Source organism: Theropithecus gelada, chromosome 4 (genome assembly GCF_003255815.1).
Source record: "Theropithecus gelada isolate Dixy chromosome 4, Tgel_1.0, whole genome shotgun sequence".
Classification (NCBI taxonomy): domain Eukaryota; kingdom Metazoa; phylum Chordata; class Mammalia; order Primates; family Cercopithecidae; genus Theropithecus; species Theropithecus gelada.
In genome coordinates, this window is record NC_037671.1 from 87,778,854 (window position 1) to 87,805,106 (window position 26,253).

A 26,253-nucleotide genomic window follows, 5' to 3' on the forward strand; every position below is an offset into this window, starting at 1 on the left:
TTCTTCCATCTGGTCAGCAGCACTACTCAGTAATAAATATCAGTATTCAATACTAAATGTGCCTTACTTATTTCCTATATAAAATTTAAAAATCCATCTATGAACACCCAATATTATACTCTAAAAATCAAAACGAGCAGTCATATTTCATATAGAGTAACAAGTAATGCTCTTTATTAGCTTTTTGGTGTCTCTTACTTAGTTGTCTGGTACTACACATAGTTTTGTTATATCTCTTACCACATCTTAAATTGTACTTCATTTTCCTGCTGAGAGTAGGAATTATAGTTTTATTTTCCTCTAGTGTCTTGTATTGTCTTTGAGACCTTCTAAAGCTTACAGTAGCTTAATAGTTATCTATTAAAGCAGTAAATATTCTTTCTGCAAATATATTTATTATCCCATTAAGTGAAAGGAACAATGCAATTTGAATTACCATCACAAAGCAATCTGAAAACCATTGATAGAGTTTTTTCTATTATTTATTTATAAGAGAACAGCATATATCATTCCCATTATGTGGAGGATCAGAAAGTAAGGAAAGAAAACAGCAGGTAAGGAGATGAAGGCATAATGTCTCGAGAAACCAAACACCCAACTCTTAATATTGATTATCCCAAGGGGTGGGATAAAAGTTCTCACAGGAAGAACTTTTTAATTTCTTTTTAATGTTTTATAAGGAAGACATTATCAGAATACATATATTTTAAGACAGAAAAATTCATCTATTAGAATAAAACAGTAAAAATAACTATCAAAATACTGAAAAAATAATGGGGACATGACCTGGCAAAAAAGATTCTGGGCTCTGGGGCCAGATCACTTAAATTCAAATCCCAGTCCTGCTACTTACAATAACTGTGTGTATGGCCTTGAAAAAGCTACTTATTCAAACGCTATCTCATAGCCTAATACACATTAAGTGTTCAACAAGTATTACGTGTTATAACTGCTGCTATAGCCAAAATACAGAATGAACTTGTGTAACCACACTAGTATTCAAAAAATGCTAATCAAAGCAATTTTAAAATTCATTTTCCTTTAATTTTTACATCAATAAAATCTTTTAAGAAAAAAATTCATTTTCCAATTGTCAACTTGGCTACATTACTTATATTAAGTGAAACTACCCCAGATTTCCAAGGATGTACACTCGAGCACTGCTGTTGGGGGCGTTATCACTACAACCTCTAGCAAGGTATATCAAGGACTTCAAAGGTTTCCATACTATATCTAAGTAATACTATTTTTGTCAAAATTTATGCAAAGATGGGTATAAGAAGATCAGTACAGTTATTTACAGCAATGAAAAACTGGAGTCTAAATACCCCTATAATTGAGGGTAAACTATTTTTTTCTTGGCAGCAATTAAGTCACTTTAAAAATACATGTCATAACAATGAAATATACTCATGTTAACATAAAAAGCAGCATACAAAAATAATCCTGGCTGGGCATAGTGTCTCAGGCCTGTAATCCCAACACTTTGGGAGGCCAAGGCAGGCAGATCACTTTAGCCCAGGAGTTCAAGACCAGCCTGAGCAACACAGGGAAACCCTATCTCAACAAGAAAAAAATACAAAAATTAGTTGGGTGTGGCAGCACAAGCCTATAGTCCCAGCTACTCTGGAGGCTGAGGTGGGAGGTTGAGGCTGCAGTGAGCCTTAAGTGTGCCACTCCACTCCAGCCTAGGCAACAGAGTGAGACCCTGTCTCAAAAAACAATAATCATAATCATCATATAGTTTAGTTCTAATTACCTGCTAAGCCTACCACAGCTAGCACAATCTTTGGCATATGGTAAATGTTCAATAAATATTTGTCAACGACATGAATGAACAAAGAGACAAATTCAATCTCTTTATCATATATTCCTTGTTTCTCATTTGTTTGGGTCCAGTAGCCCAGCTCTATATAGTGGAAAAAAAGTTTGAAAATATTAATGAAAAATTTGTTTTAATCTTTCAAAGCTTCATATGTTTGCTGCCCCCAGAACCTGGACAACTGAAAATTCTGACTTAGGGTTGCACCTATGCTTGCAACCAAAGTTTTATCTGTATCTGCTTAGCTCTAAGAGTTCTCTAGCCAGATTTTGGTAATAGGTAATAAATTTGGTTAATTTTTATTTTCAAATACCATTTCAAAGATAGTATCCCTATTAACCAGTAGAAACTCTCATACTTAGGATTTGATTAAAGAAACTACTATTTAAGGGACCTTTTTATCCTTTAGTAAATCCTAAAGATGTGACTAGTAGCCAACAGGTATTTCAAAGATTTGGTTTTAAAATGTTAGATTGTTTTGCCTTTACTTAATTTTCTTCTTGTACAATAACTATACCACACCCTAAAAGAATTCTGAGTGAACTCTGGGAAACCAATGTTGGTTCCCATGTAATAATGGTTTTCAAAACAGTCTTCAGTTATAACAACAACTAATATGAATTGAATAATGTGCTAATAAGCATTTTGTGTGGGTCTCCACCAACTAATGGAGAAATTCTCAGGTATATTCTTAACTCAATGGCTGGCTAAATAGTACTTTGAATTAGGTCACTGATTTTTAAATTTTGTTCCATGAGGCACCACATATAGCAGCTCCCAAATCAGGTTAAAAATCACAAATAATTGGGGTGCTTTTCAAAAATGCATTTTCTCAGAACCAATCCAGGCTTAATGAATTTGAATCTCTGAATTTTTTTTTAATAAAAGGTTCCTATGATGGTAAACTGGAAATGCTGCCCTAAAAAGGTTCATGGTAACCTCAGACGCCACACCAGAATGCAACCCCATATGTTTTCCTCAATTTGCAGCAACCAAAGCATTACCACTTTTATCTATTCCATATAGGGGGACTCAAAGAAAGATTTAGGCTTGGGGAGGGAGTCAAAGAGTCCTTCTTTTTGAGCCAATTTACCACAACATATCATTAAACGTAGCTTCAGATCAATAAACCGTGTTTCTGAGTTGACCTTTAAATATTCTCTGGTAGTCTCACTTCCCCGTGATAAAAGAAACACAGGAGCTTTATTGTGTTCCACCCAGTTGCAAGGAAACTGGCCTGGATCCCTAACTATAGTTCTGATGAAACTACTATTAAAAACAGGGCTGGAGTCTTTAAATGACGAGATCTGGCCTACATTCTCTCTAAGAGTTTTGGTTATCACCAGAGGTATGATACTAAACATTGATTGAGTCCTAAAATTAGTATAGTTAGTATAATTCCCATTATTATGAGGAAAAACTACCTTAAACCTAATTTTTATTTACTTATTTATTTATTTATTCATTTATGTATTTTTTTTTTTTTTTTTGAGACAGGGTCTTGCTCTGTAGCCCAGGCTGAAGTGTAGTGGTACAATCTCGGCTCACTGCAACCTCCGCCTCCCGGGGTCCAAATGTTTCTCGTGTCTCAGCCTCCCAAGTAGCTAGGATTACAGGTGCAAGCCAACATGCCCAGCTACGGCTACTTTTTCTATTTTTAGTAGACACAGGGTTTTGCCATGTTGGCCAGGCTGGTCTCGAACTCCTGACCTGAAGTGATCCACCCACCTCGGCCTCCCAAAGTGCTGGGATTATAGGCATGAGCCACCATGCCCAGCTTAAACCTAACTGTAAAAGCCCATGTACTCGAATACAGAATGATGCTGATTTTGCCACTACCTACTTATACGATTTGAAATAAATATTTTACTTTTCCAGAGTCTGGTCCCTCAGACACCTCCACAAAAACTCTAAGTTTCCCCAGAACAATTAAAAGTCCTTCCCAGACATAACTTTATTTACTGCTGAATTCCTAAATACTAGATATGATATAATGGCTATAACTGATATTTATTTGTAAATAATAAGATAGGAGATAAATTCTTATTTAATTCCAATATTCATTTCATCTCCAGTTCTTATGTTACATATCAGGAGCTATTTGCTTTGCTTTCAAAAGAAAACTAGAGCCAAAAAGAAATTTATAAAGAGCTAAGTGAACAAATCTAAATGAAAGCAGTAGACACAATACCTAATTGATCATAATTTGACTCATTCTGTTCCTAAATGGTAAGATACACTTTTTTGTTTGTAGTTCACTGAAAATTATTCCAGAGACATCTGAAACCTCTTTAATATTCTTCTCAGTATGTAAAACTTTTCTAGTCTAGCATCGCATTACCTTATCCACACTATACCTGTCTGAACATTCAGCTCCAGTCATTAGAATAAACATATGCTACAAACATTATTAATGAGATACATATCAAGGGACCCAAGCAAGCTACTAACCACCTGGGGTAATTGCATGGTTCTGTATAAAAACCTTCACAGGCCAGGCACAGTGGCTCATGCCTGTAATTCCAGCACTTTGGGAGGCTGAGGTGGGCAGATCATGAGGTCAGGAGTTCGAGATCAGCCTGGCAAATAGTGAAACCCCGTCTCTACTAAAAATACAAAAAAATGGACAGGTGTAGAGGCACGCGTCTGTAGTCCCAGCTACTCAGGAGGCTGAGGCAGGAGAATCACTTGAACCTGGAAGGCAGAGGTTGCAGTGAGCCAAGACCACGCCATTGCACTCCAGCCTGGGTGTCAGAGTGAGACTCTGTCTCTAAATAAATAAATAAATACTGTTACAGCAGAAAATACAGAAGCTGCCTGAACATATTATAGTTTATCCACACAACAGCTATTTCTACATGCTATTCACAAGTCACGAAGTGTATTTGTCAGGGCACATATAGTATGACCATACATTGAGCACCCTGCTCTAACAAAGGCATGGGAATGATTTTCATGAGAAAAAAAATCTTGTCTTTCAAATGATACATTTAGTAAATTACATAAAAAATCTTGTCAAAGTACCAATGGCTTAGCATGAACTTACAATTAATGGGAAGAAATCTTACTTCAAAATGTAAAAAAAAGCAAATTTTAAAAAATCTTTATATTTAATATGCTTCCCTACCTTAAGCTCACTTTTTACACTCTCTTACAAAGAAAGAACACTTAAGATGTAAAGACTGTCTTTTAAGGAGAATGTATTAAATGATGGGTTGCCAAACTATGGTCCAAAAGCCAAATGTGACCTGCTAATTTGTAAATAAAATTTTATTGAAATACACCCACCAAATTTTATTGAAATACATCATTTGGTTTATGTAAGATCAGTGGGATATGGCTGCTTTTGTGCTATATGGCAGAGTATTTGAGACAGAGACCACAAAACCCACAAATAAAATATTTACTATTAGGTCCTTTACGGAGAATGTTTAGAACGAAAAGTTAAAGCTGAATTACAGCAAGTTAAAGCGGAGGATTCTGTCTTAAGCAGTCCTAATCCATGCAGCACCTAACACAGAGCCCTAGAGGTAAATAAATTTTCAGTATAATTTCTGAATGAATGAAGGGAGGGAGGGAAGGAGGGAGGGAGAGAGGAAATCCCCAGACCAGGATCCAGAAAAATAAACCTGTCTATAATTTCCTTCAAGAAATATTCTGCAAATGTATCTCACCTACTTAACAAATGTGTTATAAAAAGCTGAATATAAATTACATTTCCATAAATGCCTAAGTGACTTTTTTTATTCCCTGCAATAATTTTCCTTATAAAGCAAGTCCCAAAATTACCTTTTATATTCAGTTTTTCTTGAAGCAGGATTGCTTGTATATGTGTGTGTATTATATAAATATGTAAGTCAAAGAATACAGATATAAATACAGATATAGATACATATGTAAAAATTGCAACCACAGCACCAACCCTTTTGTTGGTCTATTACATTATTCCCATAGCCTTACATTTTTCCTACGTCAAGCATAATGTGAGTTATTATCTTTTACTTTACTATTTGCTTTACAACAGTAGTTGTTAAAAACATTTGGTTTTTATCTACTGATTCAATAACAGTTGAAATTAAATTTATAGTACTCAAATTCTCAGCAGAAAGAATTAAAATGCGTGAAAATTAATTCTAAAATTTTTATATAGTTCTAAGTCTTCACAACTTTCAATGGATGTTGAATTAATTTATTTTGAAAACTTAATTTATTTAACTGCATTACAAAGTCTGCTAATAAAGTAAGTACACAGATAAATCCTTATTATAAAATTCTATCTTTTCCCAAAATATCTGTGAAAAAGCAGTATTTCACAATTACAAGACAGTTCAATTCCAACTGTAACTGTAGTAACATTGTATCACTTCTCCTGGTGTTGCATTTACACTCAAGTAGAACTGACTCCCCCCTCCTGGGGAGAGCCATGAAAATAATGAAATAAGAGTGCAGAAGACAAATGAAATATTAAGAAAAAAGTTTAATGTATTTTAGGAACTGTCAGAAGTTCAACGAGCTCCTTTAAAATAAACTTTGATTATTCGGCAGCTTTCAACAAAATTGAAGGACAATCTAATCAAGGAGGCATAAAGACATATGAAGTGACTATCAAATGTAATTGTGAGTCTTTCATTGAGAATCATTTTGTTTAACTCTGAAAGTGGGGGGAGGGGGCAGAGGGAGTGTTATATTTCAATACACCTTCACCAATATTATGGTTAAATATAAATGATTTTATTTTATCAAATGCTTGAAGTCTATTTTCATCAAAATCCCAAAACTGCAGTTTTGGCTGATTTAATCTACACGAAAATGCTTGCTATGTAATACTCATTTGACCAACTCTCACTATCAAAACCCTCAGCCAAATCGAAAGTCCCACTATCTGACAGGAAGAGTCCAACTTCATTTTTATTCCAAATAAACAAGTTAATAAACATTTATTGCCAATTATTTCACATTTGAATTTCAATGTGAGACAGACAGGCAGGCAGGCAGGCAGGCAGGGAGGGAGGCAGACACTGACAGATAAAATGCCCTGCCATAACTGTCTCTTGGATGAAATAAGGTGCTTTCACTAACTCTTAATAACGTTCTCTTTGCTCTCTTGGAATCTCCCTCAGAAGAGACATTTGTTAACAACAGCCAAAGGAAAAAAGAGAGGAAATGTTTAAAGGAAAAGTGTCATCACTTTCAACTTACTCCCACTGCCCTACTCTATACTATACAAAAACTGAGAACATCCCAACCCAATCCAAAATATCTTGTTGCTAAATTCAACAGACACTTTTCACTCCTTAGCTTACTAATTCTTTATAAGATTTAACCTTTCTTTGGAGACATTTTTACTTTCCCTCAGCTTGAATGGCAGATATTTCTCCTGCTTTTCACCCACCTCCCTTACGTTCAGTCACCATTGCTTCCTCTACTCAGCAGCCTGTCCATATCCCTGTCTTACTATCACATGCTATTGTCTCCTAAATCTGTACTTTCAATCCACATTCTTCTCCTAAACCCAAGATCCAACTACCTAAATATCCAAAGAATGCTAAGGAAACATGTGCCAGAGGTATATCTAACCTAATTTATTCTGCTATCTTGTTTTCTCAGAAAATAAATTTTATTTACACTTATTTAATCAGTTGGGAATTTATCTGGCTATGAGATATGTGCTGAAGGTCTAAATTGAATTTGTGTCAAGCTGTTAATCAATTATCCCCAAATAATTTATTATTAGTTAAATAATTACCTGCAAGTTCTATGAGATAGAGACAGTGTCCACACTGCTCACTGCTGTTTCCCCAGAACCTAGCACACTACCTGACACACAGAGGAATCCAAGAAACAGAAACTATAATTTAGTGAATTACTAAAGTCTTAGAGGTGGGGAATGTAACAAGAAATAATTTTCAAAGCTCAGGAAAAAGTTAAATAAAATTTAAAAATTCAAAAATTCAACAAGTTAAAATATAAACAAGTGCTACGGTTTGAAAATTCATGGTGAAATTTAATCTCCAGTGCAAGAGCACTGAGAGATGGAACCTTTAGGAGGTGATTAGGCCATGAGGGCTCTGCCCTCGTGCATGGGATTAGCGATCTTACAAAAGGGCTGGTGGTAACTAGCTAGGCCCTTTTGCTCTTCCACCATTTGAGCACATAGCATTCACCCCTTCAGCCATGGGAGGACGTGGCAACAAGGCATCATTTTGGAAGCAAAGAGCAGCCTTCACCAGACACTGAACCTGCTAGCACCTTGACTCTGAACTTCCCAGCCTCCAGAACTGTGAAAAATAAATTTCTGTTCTTTATAAATTACCCAATCTGAGGTACTCTGCTATAGCAGCACAAATGAACTAAGATAAGATACTAAGTATGATTAAATGCCTGGAAACTTTTTCTAAAGAAGCTCTCTGATCTTCCCAAAACATTCTTAAGATTTCAGCTCTAGAAGACTGTGTTTTCCTCCACAGAAAAGCAATATAAGAATAGCTAATACCACTCGGCTACAGGCTGAGTTGTAGAGACAAGAACAGGAAGGAGCCCAGACTCTTTACGGGGGAAAAAAAAAAAAAAAAAAATTGAAGTACATTTGGGAAGTAGGTGCACAGCACACACTATATAAAACATTTGTAAATCCATGTCCTTCTTTGCAAAGTTAAGTTAGAAGCCTGTGGATCGGAATTAGAGATACTAGGCCTTCCTTTTGACTTGAACTCAACTCCTCAACTCCTACCAAAACCATACATTTCTCATCTTAAAAGCCTTCCATTACTGTAAAAGATACTGCAAAGAAATAACAAAACACTGATGAATAGTAAATTTAAAATAAGCCTTCTGTATATTAACACCCAGTACACAGGCAAGGTGGTCACTATCAGGATGACATACTTTCAAGTGGATCATCATGACTCAGTTCCAACCTTAGAAGATAGTCTTCACTCAAAATGAATTTACGATATTAATTCTTCACAGCAAAGTAATAATAATAACAATGACAATAGAAGGAGTTTTTAAATATATAGAAATGTTAGATTGCCTATAATTTAAAAAGTCTTCCAGATTAAAAAAATCAAACCATACAAATATTAGAAGAAATATGAGAAAATTAATTCTTCTTTAATCTCAGTATAAGGAAAGGTTTCTAACTATAAATCAAAATCAAGAGGCAATACAAATTAATAAACTTGACTTCATAAAAATAATAAAATTTTGTATGGCAAAAAAAACAACATGAACAAAGTCAAAAGACAATAGAAAAGAAACAAGGACAGATAATTCACAAAAAAGATAAGTATAGCCCTTAAACATATGAGAGGATGTTCGACTTCATTCATAATTAAAACGAGAATGAAATACCATTTCTCACTAACCAGATTGATGAAAATTGAAAAATTTGCCAAAACATTCTGTTAGCAAGGCTGCAGTGGTATAGGCATTCTCACAAACTGCCTGTGGGAAGACAATCTGGCACTACCCCTTTGAAGCAGAAACTCGTGGTATCTAATTAAACTTCATATACACCTAGCCTTCAACTCAGCAATCCTTCTTTCTAGAAACTGACCCTGAGGTTAGGCTTTCAACCCCAACCTAGGTGGGGAAAGTCAGCTCAAAGTTATTAATCACAGCATCATTTGTAATTACAAAATACTAGAAACGATCTAAATATCTCCATATAGGAGAGTGGTTGAATAAACTATGCATTCACACAATGAGTATGACGCAGCTGTAAAAAAAGAATGAGGACGGTATCTGTGAAGTGAAATGCAGTGGTTTCTAGAACATACTGTTAAATGGAAAAAGCAAGGTGAAAAGACTAATTCTAAAGTGTATGGTATCTTTCCTGTAAGAAAGGGGAAAAGGAAAAGTGCATCTGTTTATCTGTACAAAAAGAAATGCAAGAAGGGTAAATCAGAAAATGATGAGGCTGGTTACTTAAGCGGGTGGGTAGGAACAGAATGAAAAGAGAAAGGGAAAGGGTTAAAAGGGACAGGAGAAAGTAATATTTCTTGGAGTAGACTCAGGAAAGGGTTAAAAGGGATAGGAGAAAGTAACATTTCTTGGAGTATACTCAGAACTACACTGAGTGTAGACTTTTAGAATCACCGTAGTGTTTCACACACTCAGAAAAATGAAAAATTAACATCAACAAAGGATGACGGCAAACTCAGAATATAAGCAGAAACAAATTAATTGTATTACAAATGAAAACTATCTACACTAAAGGGGTTGGCAGGAAGAGAGAAAATAATTAAGTAACCTTGGAACACAGTATACTTTATATACCCTAAGGCTCTAAAGTCAGACCAACTGTTCACAAATATTACACTCTGTTCAAATGGATTTCTCACAGTGGTTTGGAATAGCAATTCCAAAATTACTTTATGTGTATCATAGTAAATATTATGGATCATGAAAACCTAGTGTCTCCCTACCAGAGAGAGGAGTTACAAATAGAAAATGAGAAAAAATTCAATAAATCCTATGGTAGTACATTAGAACTGGAAGTATCAGTATGAACTCATGATTTTGAAAAAAAAAAAATGTATACATGCACATACAGATGGAGACAGATACTGAAACAGATATAGGTGTGTATTTATGTACACACACACACACACACATTTCCTAGCTCTATCTTCTGAGAGGGCCTAGAAGCAATGGTATCCCGGTACTAATAAGCCCAACTTGTGTGCAGAAATTGGTTTCTAAATACCACTCCTTAGAGAAACAATTGATTCCAGGGCTGGGGTAGGAAAAGCACAAGATAAGTCTGCAACATCTAGCGGTGCCAGAAACAAGAAAGTACTCAAAAAATGAGGGGGAGATGTCAAAAGACAGGACTCACTTGATGGGTCTCTCAATGGTCAAATGAGACCTTTGGAACAATAAAATAATTACTAAGATAGATTATAACCCACAGAATATAATATGTGTCTATGAGTCCACACTGATAGGAATAAAAAAAGAAAAAATAAAGAAATGAGAAAGAACGGAAAGTTCTTCCCAACAGCTGAATTCCACTATTCTACTCAGCAAACATAACAGTGGTAACTGTTTCAGGTAAGAATCATTAAAGAATGTTAAAAATAATGGGGAAAAGTATAGGAAACAGGATATTTACATGATCTCAGAGTATCTCCCTCACAGATTCTTAAGTACAAAGGAAAAATAATAACTTTATCATGGCAGACATGCCTTTATCAATAAATAAATAATAAATAAAGTAATAAATACAAAATAAAAATAAAATAATAAGCAAAAATAACTTTATCAATCTGGCACACACCAACTAAATCAAGAGATCAAAGTTACAATCATCACTAATAGGACAATTCAACATTATGTGCCTCCTGAAATGACACGCAAATATTACTACTGTGATGTTCTTGCAAGCATGCCCAACTTGAATCATGAGGAAACATCAAACAAACTCAATCTGAGAGACAAGCTACAAGATAACTAGCCAATGCTATTCAAAAGTGTCAAAGTCATGAAAGAAAGCCTAAAGAATTATTGCAGAAAAAAGAAGAAGAGACATGGCAACCTAATGAAACACATGATCCTGGATTGGGTCCTGGACCAGAAACAGGACATAATATTGACACTTTTAGTGAAATCTGAATAACATCAATAATCAATACATCAGTGTTAATGTCTTGATTTTGGCCATTGTACTGTAATAGTATAAGATGTTAACATTTGGGGAATCTGGTTAAGGGCACATGGAAATTCTTTGTACTATTTTGGAAGACTTTCTAAGTCTGACATAATTCCAAATTAGAAGATTTTTTTAAATGTTTAATTATTAGAGATCAAAAACTGCAATCAAAAGTACTCAGAACTATAAAAACTAAAGAAATCTCATTTTTAAAAGTATGAGTTTATTGAAATACACGAAACACAATTAATTCGTCCATCAAACTTTCATTTCATTTGTTTCTGAGACTACAGTAGCTTAGTCTCCATCAATTCACCTATTACAATTAATATAAATTTCTCACTGTTTAATTTTCAATAACTTTTGTATTTCTGTTTTATTACCCAGCTTTACACTTCAGAAATATTCCCTATTCTACAATGTTTTAGAATCCATTAGAGTTTCCTGTCAAAAGCATTCTAGGCAGGGTTCAATGGCTCACACCTATAATCCCAGTACTTCAGGAGGCCAACAGGGGAGAATCACTTGAGGCCAGGAGTTTGAGACCATCTTGGGCAACATAGCAAAACACAATTTCTTTCTTTTTTTTTTTTTAAAGTCACTCTACTTACTGTTATCTCCAGGCCTTCAGGCCTTGGTCAGGCTAATGCAAAATTCTTACACAGTACCTTTTACTGTTAACGATATCCAGGTTTCCTATTACACTCAATTTCAGACATCCTTGGTTTAAATATTGTTAATAGATATAACAAATTGTCATTAAATTATGAAATAAGGATAATAAAAAGAAATCCTACACTCTATCCTGACATAGCTTTAATGACAATGGAGTCCAGGGTTCATAGCTATTAATCAGCTATTCTGATTTCATAGCCTCCAAGACCATTCTACAGCCTCCTCAGGCTCTTTTCATCTTATTCACAGAAAGTCCCTCTTCCATGCTATTGGACTTAAATCCTACTGTGCAAAAGACAGATTTTACACTGCTCCAGAAACACCTTGCAAAATTTTTTCTCTCCCAGAATAAAGTATCCTAAAACAGAGTAGGTATTCAATAAATACTCAGGGGTTTTCCTTTTGTGTTTGGTGGAGCCTGGTTCTAGGAGAAATCAGATATTTCCATTACCAATCAAAAACACCTTAACCAATTATTTCATAAAAAATTACTTTAGCCAATCATCTAAGGGTCTAACAATACCGAGACACAGAGAAAGGGGCACACAACTACACAGGAGAAACAAAATCCACAAAAGTTGGATGGCAGAAGCTAGAGACAAATTTTGCAGGCTTTATTATTTTGCCCAAAGCTTACCATGATACTGTGAAGAAAGCAATGCAGAAAGTAAAGCATATCTAAGGCCAGGCGTGGTGGCTTCCCAACACTTTGGGAAGCCAAGGCGGGAGGATCACTATAGCCCAGAAGCTCAAGACCAGCCTGGACAACATAGCAAGATCGCATTCCTACAGAAAATTTTAAAAATTAGCTGGGCATAGTGGCACATGTCTGTAATCCCAGCTACTTTGGAGGCTGAGGTGGGAGGATGACTTGAGCCCAGGAGGTCAAGGGTGCAATGAGCAATCATTGTGCCACTGCACTCTAGCCTAGGCAACAGAGTGAGGACCCTGTCTCAAAATAATAAAATAAAATAAATTTTAACAGAAAAAAAAGAGTACCTAAAATATGAAACTCCTAAGAGGTTTAATTTATGCCTCAATCCCAAATACTCAGTTCATTTTGTAGTGTAAAGCCTAGAGATAGACACCTTGACCTCACATTTTCCACTCGTTCTCCACCCAAAGAAGCAGGTAATAAACCCATTTGTTAAGATGTTTTTAGGTATCTATTAAAATATATGTCTCAACAGTATCCTTAACATCCTTACTACCAATAGATTCTGAACATAATCTAACCCAACATATTAAATATAGTTTTAATATTCTGAAAATAAGCAGAGAGGCTAATTTTCATTTATCCGTCAAAAACACATATTCACGGGGAAGGGTGCAGAATGGGTAAAAGATCCAAATGATCTGTATATTGATCTATACCTGTCTTTGTGTAACTACTGCAAGCACACAAGGCACATTTTTTCAGTTCTACACTGTTTCAATTTTGCATTATGCATTATTATTAATTTTTAAGGCTAGTTCATTAAGAAAATTCAAAATAATATGAACAAATAAACATATACATATCAAATACTTGTTATTTAACTACTTGAATTAGTACACAAAGCATTAATAATAAAAACCATAGGCCAGGCATGGTGGCTCACACCTGTAATCCCAGCACTTTGGGAGACCAAGGCAGGCGGATCACCTGAAGTGGGGAGTTCGAGACCAGCCTGACCAACATAGAGAAATCCTGTCCCTACTAAAAATACAAAATAAGCCGGATGTGGTGGCACATGCCTGTAAACCCAGCTACTTGGGAGGCTGAGGCAGGAGAATCGCTTGAACCTGGGAGGTGGAGGTTGCAATGAGCCAAGATTGCGCCATTGCACTTCAGCCTGGGCAACAAGAGCGAAACCCCGTCTCAAAAAATAATAATAATAAAAACCATAACTGCCATATAACCCAGAGAAAAAGGTCAAACCATAATGGTGGTAGTGATAATCTCTAGGTGGTAAAATTTCTTATTTTCTTCTTTTTTTAATGTTATTTTCTGAATTTTGTCAAATGCATCTGTCTTGCCTATAAAATACCCTTAAAAAGCTAAAAAATGCTAAACTAAGGGGCAAAGTTGTTTCCAACAGAGGCAGACAATTAAAATGAATGAAAATATTTTTACATATTACCAATAACATCAAATATAATAAAATACTTAAACATTCTAGAAAGCATATCAGGTTAGATCATTACAGTCACCTAATATTGAAACCGAGTTATATCTGCTCCACTTCTTGTCTCCATATATATCTTTTAAGGTAACTACATGTTACATGGAGATGGAGATGTCATGATACAAAGAGTATGACTGCCACTTAAGACTTTCCAAAACTCATAAAAATTAAATAGAACCTGTCATCTTCAAAATAACATTTAAAAGCTAACATATATGTACTTCTAGTTACTCTAAAACATTGTAATATGAAATAATGACTTCTATGTTAATATGTTAAAATAATTATTTCAACTATTTATAACATTTGCTGAATGAATACATACATATAGCAAAACTGTAATGGATCCAAAAAATATGGATTACAAAAGAAAAAAGTAAAATGTTGCTGAGGAAGAATAAAATCTCTACTAATATCTTGACCAGCCTGGGCAACATAAGGAGACCTCATCCTTACAAAAATTTAAAAATTAGCCAGGCAGGGTGGCACATTCCCATAATCCCAGCTACTCAGGATGCTGAACTACTACTCAGGAGACTGAGGTGGGAAGATTGCTTGAGCTCAGGAGTTCAAGGCTGCAATGAGCCTTGATCGTGCCACTGTACTCCAGCCTGGGTGACAGAGCAAGACCCTATCTCAAATTTTAAAAATCTTAAAACTTAGAAATATAAAATTTGAAATTAAGTTTTGTTGTAATAATGCAATAACTTTACGAGTATATAAAGAGAATAAGGCAAATTATTCAAAGAAGTAAAATACAGAATGAATCAGAGAGAGTTCATCATTTTTAGATTATAAACTGGCAATTTTTCTATTAACTTTAACATGTCCAATATCATTAAAAAACAAGGTAGTGGGCAGCAGACATACCAAAAACTGTATCATTAAGAGAAAAACACTTTCAAACTTAACATCTGATTATAATTTATATTAAACTAGCTACGCTCGAAAATCAAAAATTTAGCAGAATGAGAGATAACTGTACTACATAGCTTAGAATACTAGCAAAACAAAAAATATATAATTTTTTGAAACATTTATTGTTCTGTTCACATCAGAAATTCACACTCTGAAGAGTGTAAACTTTCCTAACAACAAAGCAATATTCTTCAAGCATTAAGGTTATTTGTATAATTTTTTTTAGAAGTCTAACTTACCGAGTACCATCTGCTTTCCAGCTTACTTTATATGGTTTCAGGTCTAAAAGTTTAATATTTTGCTTGTCCATGGAAACAGGCTGTGCTCCAGGGAATCCAGACCTTAAAGAAGAACATGGTATTACTATCGTGGCTGGTATTCATACAAAGCAATACATGTCTTAAACCAATCTCAAATGAATCACACATTTATCACAAGGTTCTCTCTATCATGAGATTAATGTCAACTGGAATAACATCTGCGTTCACAAAAATACTAATAAAAGATTATCATTTTCTTGACATTTTAGAATACAAGTTAACAGAGTTCTAAATTACCACTGCTATAGTATAATCACTGAGCTAATTTTAAAATATTAGTATACATTATCTAAATAGTAAAGCAGGTATGTTTACAAGTCTTGTACTGAAGGAAGAAGTTTAAATCTTGGCTTTATTACCTTACATGATATTCTAGACCCCATATTTCTCCAACATGACACTGCCAACTTGACATAACTGCAAGGTTGGCAACTTTCTCCTCGAAAGATACCCAGAAGTGACAAAACGGAGAAATGCAGGTCAAGATTAAGGTTTAACACAACATTAAAACCAAGGGTGTAGGTCAAGATTAAGGTTTAACACAACTTTAAAACCGATCTTATTTCTTCATTATTTTCATATTTTAGTTAAAACTACTTCTAGATGATTTATCTGATATTCCTCTAACAGTAATAAAAGTTATTTCCATTAGGAATTGATATTAGGAATTTTTAGCAATAATCCTTTTTCATTACATTCAACCGTATTACAGTTCTCTGCCACAGATACCAATGACCAGCAGAAATAACCATAGACCAAGACCTGAGAGCAACAGGTAAGAGCAATGTATGCTCTCCTGAATCCACTATGACATGTCTGAAAGATATTTTCAAGTCGTGGCAGGGAATGCCACGACTTGAATATATTTAAAGCTGATTTTCCTAGACTTCTGATTACAGAAAAACTGGAAAATGAGGCAGATCAAAATTTCACCTCTTCCCTCTTAACAAACTGAGAGACTAGCTCAAACATTAATCAGTAGCAGTAGAGTCAAAGACATGAAACAAATACTAGTCAGTGAAAACAATTTTCTATTACTTTAGGAAAATATGTGAGTCATCTAATTTTGACTCAACTGTCTGGTTATTGCATTGATTCTCTTGAAAGAAATCTGACACCTTTAAAGTATTCTATTGCAAACATACTAACTTCAAGGAGCCAAGAAGATATGCCAATGCTTCTATTAATTTGAAGTGTTGCAAAGTAAGAGTAAATTTTATTTAAAATTTTAAAATATTTATTACCCTTCCCAGCCACAGAATTGATGACACTTCTGCTGTACCTCTCCTAACTTTGGTTGTGTTGTTACTTGAGTTACACCTTTAACAGTAACACCTTCCAAGAAAATAGCGCCCTTTAAAAAAAAAAGGAAAAACAAGAAAAAGAAAAATATTTTATTAGAGTTCAACTTCATTTACAAAGAAGTGACTAAGAGATAAATTAGTTCGTTTTCACAAATCTTAGCAAGTCAATATATCTAACAGAAATGGTCTGCTGTATAAACTCCCCTAGGATTGTACACTAGTTTTCCTAAATCCAGCATATAGTTTTCTTCAATATACATATGTACTCTACAGGCACTTCTCAAATCATAACAGTAATAGTAATTTATCTACCATTTACTGAGAGCCAAGCAGAATGTCTGGCATCTTGCAAATATTCTCTCTAATCCTTACAACACTGCAAAAATAGATTGTATTATATTTATTTGAGAGATGAGTAAATAAGGCATAAAGATTTTATGTAAATCAACTGGTAAAAGACAGAATTTGAACAGGCCTACACTATACCAGTCACCAGTGGAGAGAAGGGAGAAGGAGTTGTGTTATTATGAGTGAAGTATGGACTTTAAGGGGATAAACACCAAAACCTCTACCTTTGTAAACCAGAGTAAGAGTGTAAGGCAAAGTGGCTAAGCCACAGTCATTGCATATATTAACATATTAATAGAACAAAATATTACTCATCATGGAACTTTTAATCTAAATTTTTTAACTCAGAACTACATATTTTGAAATATCACAGCAAAGTAAAGCAGATGGAGAATATCAAACAAATAAGGAACACTTCTGGAAATTTTTAAACCTAAAAAAAATAGTCTACATGTATGCTACAGTTCTTTTCAGGTCCAGAAAAAGCTGGCATCAGTCTTAAGAAAAATATATAAAACAATTCTAGCTGTTAATGTAATTAGGGAATAAAAATTTAGTCTACAAGCTACAACGTTCAGCCTTCTGGCAAAGACTTGGCAACCTGAGCCACTTGAGAGAAGAAAAAAAGAATACTTAATATTTCACCCACATACATTCCTGTCAAATCTAGAAGAATCCTGAATCCTTCCAGCGACACTAGTCCTACTGTTTGTCCCTAATTTTGAATCACTTTTTGTACTTATCTGTCTTCTACTTTGCTTTCCTTAAATAATCATAATTCAGGAACTTCATAAGCCAAAGGACCAAGGAGTACCATCCCTCTCCTATTATACCATTACCTCTCTGTACTAGTCAATGGCTTTTCTGTTTAAAACCATTTCTATCATTAAGTACAACAGCCAAAGGAAAAAAAAAAAAAGAGTATTTTGAAAAGAAAGCTCAATCAGATAATGAGGTTTGTAACATATTTACTTACTGAGTGTTCAGATAATTTCAATATCCTTATAAAATTATATCTTATGCTAATTAAAAAGAGAACACTTCTTTTTAGAGAGTTCAATATTAAGCATCTTAATTCTGATGGTATTAACAGCATGAGATGTTCTTTTTAAGTTTTACACAAAGAAAGTGTCTAGCTTCATTTATCAACATGGATTTCCTATGCAAAGTTAAGAAATTTACATTAGCTTCTGAAATGGGCAAAATAAAAGCAAAGGCCAAATTAACCTAAGTTACTACTAAAAACACAAACACTATTTCTTTTTTTAACAAACAATAAAAAGGACTAATGCATAGAAAATATGATCAACATTCAACCAAGCACTTTCCCACAATATTACCACAGAAATATTTTAATAACATTTCTATACGGTTGAGTAAGCTGAATATTTTTAATTTAACAGAGCCAATAAATACTGAGCATCAGGACTGATCTAACAACTACTGAGGTTGGTTATAAAAGTTAACCCTAATCATCCAGTAAATGGCTGTCATGCATTTATTGTTCTTCTTTCTTTTTTTTTTTTTTTTGAGACGGAGTCTCGCTCTGTGGCCCAGGCTGGAGTGCAATGGCCGGATCTCAGCTCACTGCAAGCTCCGCCTCCCGGGTTTACGCCCTTCTCCTGCCTCAGCCTCCCGAGTAGCTGGGACTACAGGCACCCGCCACCTTGCCCGGCTAGTTTTTTGTATTTTTTTTAGTAGAGACGGGGTTTCACCGTGTTAGCCAGGATGGTCTCGATCTTCTGACCTCGTGATCCGCCCGTCTCGGCTTCCCAAAGTGCTGGGATTACAGGCTTAAGCCACCGCGCCTGGCCTGTTCTTCTTCCTTAATCTTTCCTACCATGCATCAACTTCTTTTTTAACTTCCTCTATTTTCTTCCACAACAAATAAGTAAAAAGAAAAGTAGAAGTTAAGTCCAATGAAAAAAAGTATGATACACTTCATACACAAATCATCCTTGGTAACTTTAGGTTAACATAATTTGCTATTTAATGTTACCACAATAGTTCTCTGACAAAATACCATTTTTATATTATTCAAAATTATGTAATAACTCCAAGAAAGATCACTAATTTTTTTTTTTATTTATTTCTTGATGTAGTTTGTTTACTGTAAGCCAATTCTGGTTATTTCTACTTAGAGCTGAAAGCAACCTGAAAGCAGCTATCTTGGTTTTCATATTAGAGATCTAGAAACTGTTCCAACATTCTAAATGTACAAAAGGTCTAAGAGGGGAGAACATAAAATCCTTCAAACAAGATTTGCACATGCTGATACTGCTCATTATTTCATTATACCAGCCCTTCCAAATCTTGAATTTGCATTTTTAACCAGTGTTAGAAAATCCTGTATTTCCCTCCTTGGGAAATATGGTAAGCATTAGCCATGACATATTCCTGAAGCTAAATCTCAGGGCATCACTTCTCACAAACAAGAGATCAAGATGCTTTTCATATTTATTTTATTTTAAAAATCCAGAATGGATAAAAGAGAACAATCATCCAGAATGTAGGTGCCAGACACAGGGCAGAAGGTAGCTAGAAAAGTATGCCTTAGGGAAGTTAAGGGCCTAGCCTCATTCCTACCTTGTTTTAATAGCTGTACCTAACATACATAGCTAGTTTTCCATTGCTGTAGCTTCCTCTGCCCCATTTACGAACATGGCACAGCCGGCATGCCTTGCAAGGCCTGACTTGAAGGACCCCATGTACACACAGGCCAGTACAGCAGTACTAGGCTAACTAGAAAGATCTCATCCCCATATGTGATCTCATTCCAAGTCTATGGCTGGCAACCTTCATTGTTATGTATGAGATGGTTTCACTCCTTGAAAACATGGCCACTTCAGCATTAAATAGTTAAATCTTTATAATGGAAAGATCACTAATTCTAAACAGTGGCCAGATGTGGTGACTCATTCCAGTAATCCCAGGCTGAGTCAGGAGGATTGCTTGAGCCCCGGAGTTCAAGGCCAGCCTGGGCAACATAGTGAGACCCATCTCTATTTATAAAAATAAAAAATAAATAATTAATTTTAAAAATAAATTATAAATAGCAATGTCTTAGGTCTGGAATTATTACGTACATACTATAATTGAGTATTAAAGTCACTGACATTTATTTTCACTTTTCAACAAATTATTATTTCTATTTGTGAAAATAAAAAAAATCAAAAGTTTAAAAAGTATGTTTATAGAAATATATTTCATAAACAGAGTCAACTAGCCTTAAAATTAAAATCTGCATGGCTATCGCAACAGAAATGAGTGATTCTTTAGACAGAAATTTAGTAATTACAGAAGATGAGGCCAATTTATGTGACAGACAGCTGTGTGTGTGTGTGTGTGTGTACAGAGAAAATGTATACAAGTATATATGTACAACAAGCATATTTTCATAATGAGGAAAATACATTCATTGTTGTATTCAAAGAAATGATCTCGGACATCAGTTCAAGGAGCAAGCAACATACATGTCAGTCATACTCCTGCAACTCAGTAATGCATGTCCTCAAAAGATGAATAAAGAAGGTGTCTTAGGAATGTAAGGGGCCAAGCACAGAATAGGACATGTACCACAGTTACAAACCCAAAGAGAGCTATCAAAAGTAACTACAAGGAGTCCATTACTTGAATATATAGTTACATCAATATAAGAATCAGAAAAGACTGTGCTTAACAAAGTCTCAAACCAAAAATACCTTCATTATGTCAAGAGATGTGATCTACAAAATAATTAGTCATTCTTAGATTGCCTCTGTCAACTATCTTCAACCTCAGATGGAAATAAAAGAAAAATGAAAGCTTTTCCAACCATAAATGTAATAAGTAATTATATCTATGCTTCTCATCCCTGTCAACCATAGGTCAACTACTGCTGACACCATCCACAATTCAACTCTCCAGTCCCCTTTCTTCTCTGATGGTTTTGTACTCACTGCTTTAAAGCCCCTTTCCTTGGTTCATCTTATCAATAATCGCCTTCCCAAAGAGTTCCAATGTAAACCCTGGAATTCCTTTTTCATAAATAACCTTCTCCTATCATCTCAACCATTTTCTTGAACACCCCGTACCCTGTGTCTCAACTAAAAGCTAGCTCTCCCCAGAGAGACCACTTATCTTAAAGCTATTTATTCTCCTACTGCCCAAGATCCATGGCAGTAATTTAAACTACTATTCTACCTCCTCGTTGCTTTTCTAATGTCTTTCAAAAGCCCCTCTTCCGTTTACACTAATTCCTTTCAGCTATACCACTCAGCTGTAGTAAAGCAGAAATCCACTGTGGGTGCTGGCATAACAACTCTCTTTAAGAGCTGCCCTCCCCACCCACAAAGATGGGGCCTAATGGCCATTTTATATGACATTACAAGATAACATACTACTCCAGCCAAAGTTGATGGGAGCACAAATAACCCTAACTCAATCTGAAGCCATCAGATTGTCTCTCCTGGTAATTTGAAATTGGGATTCAGAGACAAGCAGTTAGTCTCTGCATGTGGCTAAAATTATTACAGGTTACCTCAGAAGCTTTGAGACAGTTAACATCTCCCAGGAAAATGAGAAATCAGGAAGAGCCTGTCTTGAGAGACAGAGCCAATGAGAAGACTGATACAAATAAAGGGACAAAAGCAGAGGTGAGATATTAAGAAAAAATAGCAGAAACTAGGTTCTAAGTAACTTTCCAGGTCCAGGTTCCAATGTTGTCCTAAAATCTGGCATATTCCGGTGCCTGAGTTCCACCAATTTACTCATGAATAAGTACCCTTAATATTTAAGCTAAAGTTATTTTCTGCTACTTACAGTCAGAGAGTCTAAAGTAGTAAAACCCTCTATCCTTTGTGTATTGAAAGATACTGCCCTACATTCATCAAAAAAAAGTTGGTCTTTCTCACTATTCTAACTTCTATCATTATATTGGTAACATCAACATCCACTGAAATAACTCGACCTATCGTACAACCTTTACAGTTCAGTCATCTCATTTTCAATGACCCTCATCTTTGTCCAACTGGAACATCCTACTCCATGGCCATATCACAATCATTTCAAACCACTCTACCTTTTGATTCAATTCAACTCACATTGATTGAGTGCCAACAGCATTCTAAAACCAACATGTTGCTCTAACTTTTATAAACTCTTTTACTGTCACTATGCCCACTTTTCAATTTCACCAAGACTAACAGTCCCTTCATTTCTCCTTTACACATTCTAACGGCACCTCATCCTGACCTTACTTCCTATTCAGCCGAGAACCTATGGCTGATTACTTCAATTATTTTTCCCCTGATAGCCTCAGTGCCCCTTACCTCTTGTTTTCATCACACCCAAACTAAATTTCTCCAACCTTGAGTCAACCTACTGTTAGTCTTTTCTACTCCCACACATAGGCAGCTAAAACTTGAGGAAAAAATCACAATCTCAATTACATCTCCAGTACTAAGAAAGATATTTCCCTCCTATTGCTGAAGACCTATTACTCCAAAAACTACACTTGACCTCCATTCCCTTGCATCTCCTCAGAGGTTTCTCTATCATTATTCCCTAAATCTTTACTTTCAACTTCATTGACTTCACTAGCTCCGTATCCACATACGCTTGAATTTATCCCATATTAAAAAGTCTTTTCTGGCTATGTCTGCATCAATTACCCTTCTCCTTTTTTTATCATAACCAAGCCACTTGAATGAATAGTTTATAGTAGTCTGCAGAAAAGGGTTAACCTAACACTAGTACTTGCAAAGTTGGCTCCTGAATGGCACCTGAGAACTTGACTTTCAGAGTGTTCTCAGTCAGCTGATAAGGATGACTCACCAAACCTAGATTATTTGTGCCAACAATACAGTTAATGCTGAAAAAAATTTTTTTCCTCCTGGGATCCTGGAATTTTGCTACATGCTAAGCAGAGAGTGCCCACGTGACTGGCCATCAATAAAAATCTTGAGCAGTGAGAGTTTAATGAGCTTCCGCAGGCAGAAACGTTACAAACACATTGCTGCAGGAAGAGTGAGCTCAGGATGACCCCTCATGAGAAAGAGAGAGCATAGGCAAGCCAGCACATTAACTCCCCCCACACTCTACTTGTCTTTGTCTCTTACAATCCAGCTGTATATCCTTAGTACACTGCTGTATAAATCTCAGTTATAAGTACAACCATATGCTGAGTCCTGAGTTATTCTAGTAAATCTCCAAAAGTGAAGGTGGTACAGGGAACCCCTAACACAACTCTGTCTCCACTTTCTCGCCTTCCATTAGCTTCTTAAAATTACCAGTCTGACCCAGCCCTACTGCACCACAGAAAATAATCCTCAGATAAATACTTTGTTGTTATTGAATTTTGTCCTCTGTTAAATCATACTGTTAAATTGCTCCCTTTATGTTAATTCTAAACTATTTCTCATATTTTACATTTTTTTTTTGTCTTTTCATGCTGCATGCTGGATTTCTTAGCTAGATCCTCTAGCTTGATAATTTCATTCTGCTACTCATCCCACATATTAAGTGGTTTTTTAATCTTCTCATTTCCAAGATCTCTAATTTGTTCCTCTTCTTAATAGCCTGCTATTATTTTATGGATTGACAGCCTCTCTTGTCTTCTAAAGAAAGGTTCTATTTGCTTTCTCAAATAGAAAAATTAAATTTTTCCTTTCTTAGTATATATAGTATTACTTTTATATAGTATTTAATTTTTACAATATATAATTTTTAGTATATATACTGTGTGTGTGTATACATATATATATATATATTCCCAGTATATATTCTTCTACACTAAGTTATTCTTCTATACTAAGTTTTCTATGCATATGCACAGAAATAACCAAAAAGTAGAGAGCAACTGGCTTGGGAATGAAGAAATATTTTGCCTTTTAACTCTATATACTCCTAGATGTTTGCATTTATATTTTACAAAAAAAAAAAAAAACTAATCTTTAAGACATCTGTGTATGTTTTAAAAGTAAATAAATAAATAAGGAAAAATTATTCTAAGAAGACAAAAATACCAGTGGTAGTATGAAAGTTGAAAGATTATAAGTTGTTTCTTTCATTTTCAAACTTTCTTTAATAAACTAAAGATTAATGTTCTTTAATCTTTAATATATTATTTATATGAGTAAAATATTTAATAATTTTAGGATTTACTAATTAAGGTTTGAAAAAAGAAAAAACTACCAAAATGCTATATAAGGATTTAGAATTTTTTTCCCCTAATTCAGCCTTTGGAGGTATAAGCACAAATATTCTCAAAAATCACCATCTCATAACAGAAATCAAGCCTAACTACCTTCTCCAAAAAGAGAGAAAGAAGGTTTGTGCTTTTTTTTTTTTTGGAGACAGCCTATCACTCTGTCACCTAGGTTGAAGTGCAGGTGAATGCAGTGGTATGAACACGGCTAACTGCAGCCTCAACCTCCCAGGCTCAAGCAATCCACCCACCTCAGCCTCATAAGTAACTGAGACTACAAGCACACACCACCACACCTGGCTAATTTTTTTAATTTTTTGTAGATACGAGGTCTCACGACATTGCCCAAGCTAGTCTCAAACTCCTGAGCTCAAGCAGTCCTTCCACCTCAGCCTCCCAAAGTGCTGAGATTGCAGGTATGAGCCACCGCACCCAGCCTAATTAGACTAATTTTGTAGCCACACACAAAAAAAGCTGGACAATGTTAAAGAATTCATTTGAAGACCTCAGAGAATTAGAAAGGCAATAGGACTTGAAGGGCCAAAAACTCAAGAGGGAAGGGGAGCCCAGAAAGCTGAGCTAGACATCTTCTACAGCTTTTCCCTTACACTACTCTCCTCAAGAGGCACTGTTTCAAAAATGGTAGCTAAGACAGTAAGAAGCTGAAGAGAAATTTCAGCAATATCACAGGAATGGGAAATAAAAGCTGGAGTTACAGGCCATCAAGTAGGAGGAGTCCAGTTTAATTCCCCACACTTTTAGTTAAGATCCTCAAAGGCTACAGGAATAAGAGCAGAGCAAAAATAGACCAGTGCCCCAAAACTAGTAAAAGTCTAGTTTCTAACACCTCAATCCTTAATTAAGATATCCTGCTAATTCTCTGTAGGAGCAAAAGTAAATCCTCTCTAAAGAAAGATAACATGACCAGAGCCTCAAATTATTCCCATAATTTTTCATAAACAATTGTTTCATAAACAAACACACTCAAGTATGCAAAAAAAAAAAACTATAATTGACTAGATATCAAAAGGACAAGAGAAAAAAAACATTTAAAAAGATCCACAGGAGACCCACATATTAGTTTTATTTTTTATTTGACTTTTAAAAAACTGGTTTTAATATTTTCAAAAACTGAAATGACAAGGTGAAGAATTCCAGCAGAGAACTGAAAATCATTTTTTAAAAAATCAAATGGAAATTCCAGGAGTGAAAGTAAAATAACTAAAACTAAGTAGTCAAGGATGAGTTTAACAGCAGCTTAGACAAAGCTTAATGAGGACATTAGTAAACGCCAAGATAGGTCAGAAGAAAATATCCAAAGAAGGCTGACGCCTGTAATCCCAGCACTTTGGGAGGCTGAGGCAGGTGGATCACCTGAGGTCAAGAGATCCACACAAGCCTGGCCAACATGGTGAAACTCTGTCTCTACTAAAAATACAAGAATTAGCCAGGCGTAGTGGCATGCGCCAGTAGTCCCAGGTACTCAAGAGGCTGAGGCAGTAGAATCACTTGAACCCGGGAGGCAGAGGTTGCAATGAGCTGACATTGCACCACTGCACTCCAGCCTGGGCCACAGAAGGAGACTCTGTCTCAAAAAAAATAAAAAGAAAAAGAAAATATCCAAACTAAAAAATAAACAAAAGGATAAAGAATATGAAAAAGAACACAGGAGGTAGTTTTTAAAAAAAAAATTTTTTTTTTTAGGCCAGGCATGGTGGTTCACGCCTATAATCCTCGCACTCTGGGAGGCAGAGGCGGGTGGATCACCTGAGGTCAGGAGTTTGAGACCAGCTTGGCCAACATGGTGAAACCCTGTCTCTACTAAAAATACAAAAATTAGCTGTGTGTGGTGGTGCA

General features: G+C 35.3%; 1 protein-coding gene across 4 annotated transcripts in view; it reads right to left on the reverse strand.

Moving 5' to 3' along the window:
* The window catches only part of RNGTT (RNA guanylyltransferase and 5'-phosphatase), a 340,094-nt gene that overhangs the window by 249,871 nt on the left and 63,970 nt on the right, over positions 1 to 26,253 (reverse strand). For all 4 annotated transcript variants that reach the window (XM_025383641.1, XM_025383640.1, XM_025383643.1 and 1 more), the window contains 2 exons: positions 16,803 to 16,912; positions 15,478 to 15,579 (listed from right to left, as the gene is read on the reverse strand). In XM_025383641.1, coding sequence (XP_025239426.1) covers positions 15,478 to 15,579; positions 16,803 to 16,912 — 212 coding nt within the window. The remainder of the gene's footprint in view (positions 1 to 15,477; positions 15,580 to 16,802; positions 16,913 to 26,253) is intronic.